This window comes from Lactuca sativa, chromosome 8, assembly GCF_002870075.4.
Source record: "Lactuca sativa cultivar Salinas chromosome 8, Lsat_Salinas_v11, whole genome shotgun sequence".
Lineage (NCBI taxonomy): Eukaryota > Viridiplantae > Streptophyta > Magnoliopsida > Asterales > Asteraceae > Lactuca > Lactuca sativa.
Genome location: NC_056630.2, coordinates 201491109 through 201494833, shown reverse-complemented (window position 1 = coordinate 201494833; position 3725 = coordinate 201491109). Strand labels below are relative to the sequence as shown.

General features: G+C 40.3%; 1 protein-coding gene across 1 annotated transcript; it reads left to right on the top strand.

The window, feature by feature from the left end:
• The first annotated feature begins 1837 nt into the window (after positions 1-1837).
• LOC122195453 (uncharacterized) lies at positions 1838-2368 on the top strand. Its single transcript, XM_042897356.1, has one exon. It carries the CDS (start codon positions 1838-1840, stop codon positions 2366-2368), a length of 531 nt encoding a protein of 176 aa, XP_042753290.1.
• Positions 2369-3725: the final 1357 nt, after the last annotated feature.

The window sequence follows — 3725 nt, the reverse complement described above, 5'->3', positions numbered from 1 at the left end:
GAACAAGCGCTAGTTTATGGCTTTTAATTTTTTTTTCGTTTACTAGTTATGCTAGATTATACGATTTTCGTTTTGAAGAATTAGAATGTGTAAGTTTTGTACTTCAAATGAGTAATGAACCACGTGCGAAACACTTTGAACTTGTTCTATGAATATACTTTTTGTTCTGATATATTTGTGTTTGATTAAATAATATTGTTTCACATAATAGGCTATATGTAACTTAATTGGGCCATTAGATAAGGATAAGCTACCATTTTTGTTGTGCAATGTGGTGATATTTTTTCCTTTTCAACCGCCAACTTTGTCCCTACAATTAATGACTTTTAGTATATGGTAGTGATTAAATTAGACGTACTTGTTTGTTTTTAGAACCATCAACTCACGCATCAATCTCTGGCTAATAGATTTTATTAGCCATCAATCTCTGGCTATTAACTCACTGATTTATTTTTAAATCTATAGATTTTATTTCAAACTGGAATCAAACCATAAATCTCTGGCTAACAGGGAAAAAATCTATCAATTCTTAGGGCCACTTTTTTTTTTTCTTTTTTTTTTTTAATAACTATTTCTAACCATTTCTGACTGCACCGCATAAAACACACGTAATACTTGGCATTTCGCAGATGTTTGTTTATTAAAAGAATTCGGACTTAAAAACTTTTTTATGTATGTTGCGTTGCACAGTTTTGGACCCTGATCTTCAAACCATTTTTCACTTTAGTTTAATTATTATATATCTATATATGTTTAAACAGTTATAGTTTTAAAAATGCTAAGGGTTTGAGGTTGTAACAACATATCAAGAAATAACATTTTATATTAGGAGAAATAACACAAATGCCCTACAAATTTTCTCTGGTTGGTTTTTTAGTTCCTAAACTATTTCCATAGCTTTATGAGGGAACCAACTCATAGGCAGCTTGTCTTTTTACCCCCCCCCCCCCCCCCCCCCCCCCCAACTTGTTTTAGCCGGCAAAACTTTCCACATCACAAATTGTGCTCCGATTGAGTTCTTTAATTTGGAGAAAGTTTTTCAAGACTATCAAGTCGTGTCGAGATAAACACCATCGTATTTGAATAACAAACAAAGTCAAAGGAGATTCACTATGTTTTGGCCTAATGGGACATCACTAGAATGAACATGACCTCAGATCAGCTTTGAAAACCAAGATTCTACCATGGTGCTCTTGAGCAACTAATCCTATTCTAACTTTTAGACGATATACTTTAGTATTGTTGTATTTAGGCTTGTATTGTTTAGTCCATTGTATGTATTTGGCCCATGTAGCCTTATGTATTTATACTCTCTTTAATGAAGTCATACGTGAGGGATTTTCTAGATTATCATGGTATCAGGCCTTACCTCTAACCCTAGCCGATCTTGCTCCTAAATCAATCTCCTATTCTCTCGACTCTCAGACTTTCTCCTCTTCTTCCCCTGTTTGCTACTGCTTCCTTCTTCCTCTCCATGACAGGTGACAGCAACTCCTCTACAAAACCTACTCACAAGGCATACGACATCACCAACATCAAAACTTATGTCCCACTCATCCTCGGTCTCTCTACCCGCAATTACAACCTCTAGAGTGACCTTTTCAATGCATATTACATTGCTTATGGGGTTGCTGACCACATTGATGACACACATGACCCTCCCAATACACCTCCTACGGACCAGGAGTAGAAGGAACTCGACAATCTTGTTAAACTATGGCTCTTCGGTTCTATCTTGCAAAAACTTATTACCTCTGCCTACTCCCTCAACGCCACTACCCGCAGAATCTGGTTGAACCTATGATCCCTTTTTTATGATGATAAAGAGTCAGTGTCTATGCAGCTAGAAGATGAACTTAGAAATATAACCTTGGGAGACTTAACCATTCACGATTATTGTGAAAAGATAAAGAAGATTACTGATACGCTTGAGGGCCTCGGTGAAAAAGTCAAGGATCGTAGTGTTGTACTTCATGCATTAAATGGACTTCCAAGCAAGTTTGAAAGTGTTGCCAGCATCCTTCGCTTCTCCAAACCTCTTCCATCGTTTTCTGAGATGCGATCTATCCTACTGGTTGAAGAATCGAGATTGAACAGCCACCGTGTCACTCTCCCATTGCACGACAATCACCCCTCTTCGCCTTCTCTGCTCCATGTTGCTGACCCTTCTTCGCCGTCGACCCGTGGAAGAGGGAGCAGATCCTACCGGGGGAAACAACTCCCGTCGCAGTGGAGGTCACAACAACCAGCGTCGCCAGCAGCAATTTCCCGGTCAACTCCCCTCTGGTCAGCAATCGCGCCATACATCACCTGGGTGGGTTTATTCTCCTGCGCCCCATCCTTTTCCGTCAATATGGACCCCATCTAGTCCGACCCAGCAGCAAAATTAGGCCTTTACTCCACAAATTTCTCACCCAGCCTATTTATCGACCCAATATAACAGTCGGCCCACTTCTAGCGGCCCAGGTCTTCTCGGCAGCAGGCCCTCAACACCTCAAGCCCACATCCAATATGTTAGCCCAAATCAGCGACCGTGGGCCTGGCTCGGTAATGATCAACCCACATCGCTCCCAAATTTGTTTAGTACCATGTATTTAAATGATCCGGGAAATAGTGTGTCACACCCCCGAACCAGACGGCGGAAACGTCCGGGGGCTGTCGTGACTCAATTGAATACCATAACATTGAATATATATGAAACATAACAACATTCGTCACCATGCATTAATATTGTACAACCAGTAAAGTTTACATGAAGTACATTGTTTAAACATTACATTTCCAAAACAAATTGTTCGATTCGTACATAAATAAACTGCAAGCCATCACTGAATACGATTTCCTTTGTTTCACTGGTTCCCTGAGAATACAAGTATTTTGAAAAACGTCAACATATGAAATGTTGGTGAGTTCATAAGCGGTATTTGAAGAAAAACAATGTTCGTATCGTTTGAAAACCACCAGAAAATCCGATATTTTCTGAAAAGAGAAGCTTTCGAAAATGTTTGTGAAGATCCATAGGTATGCTTGTTTGTTTCTATACTTGTAAAAATATGTTCATTGAAGTTGTATGCATTTCAAATATGTATGTATTGAAAACCCTAGGAAAACCCGATGTTCTCCTAGTTCCTTGAATTACATGAAGTTACATTGAAACCATTGCATAGCGTATAGTGTCAGTCCCAGGCGACGTTGGAAGGTTCTCGAGCATGATTATTTACTACAAACCCGCATTACACAAACGCCCAGTTTATAGTTATACTAACGAACCCGAAGGCGTCGTCCGTACTAATCATGTTATCCAATCGCCCTGACTAGGTGTCGTCCCACATCCGAAGAGTAAGAGGACACGAAGGCCTCGATGACTCTATTAATCGGTTGGGGATAATATGCGTGCGAGGGGTCCCCGACCCGCCTCGTAAAATATGCAGACTTTTCTAGCAATACCAAGGACCCTTGGGGACCAGTGGTATACAAGCCATTGAAAGTCCCTCTACGTTGTGCCAAGTCGGTGAAACTCAACACTTCGTAGAAAATATGCGTCTTCGGGCCTTAAGATCAGGTCATTGGGCTAGCTAGGCTCAACGAACAAGATTTTACACTTGTGGGGCCCAAAGATGGTGCGTAGACGTCTGTGCACACTCGTATGTATATGTATTACCAAACGTTACTTGTATGAGTCGTAGTGTCGTAGTGTTAGTAGTTGTAGATTTCTATTGGCTCGA

What these genes read in the sequence shown, in the direction of transcription:
- LOC122195453 (XM_042897356.1), top strand. Translation starts at nt 1,838, where the DNA reads ATGCAGCTAGAAGATGAACTTAGAAATATAACCTTGGGAGACTTAACC.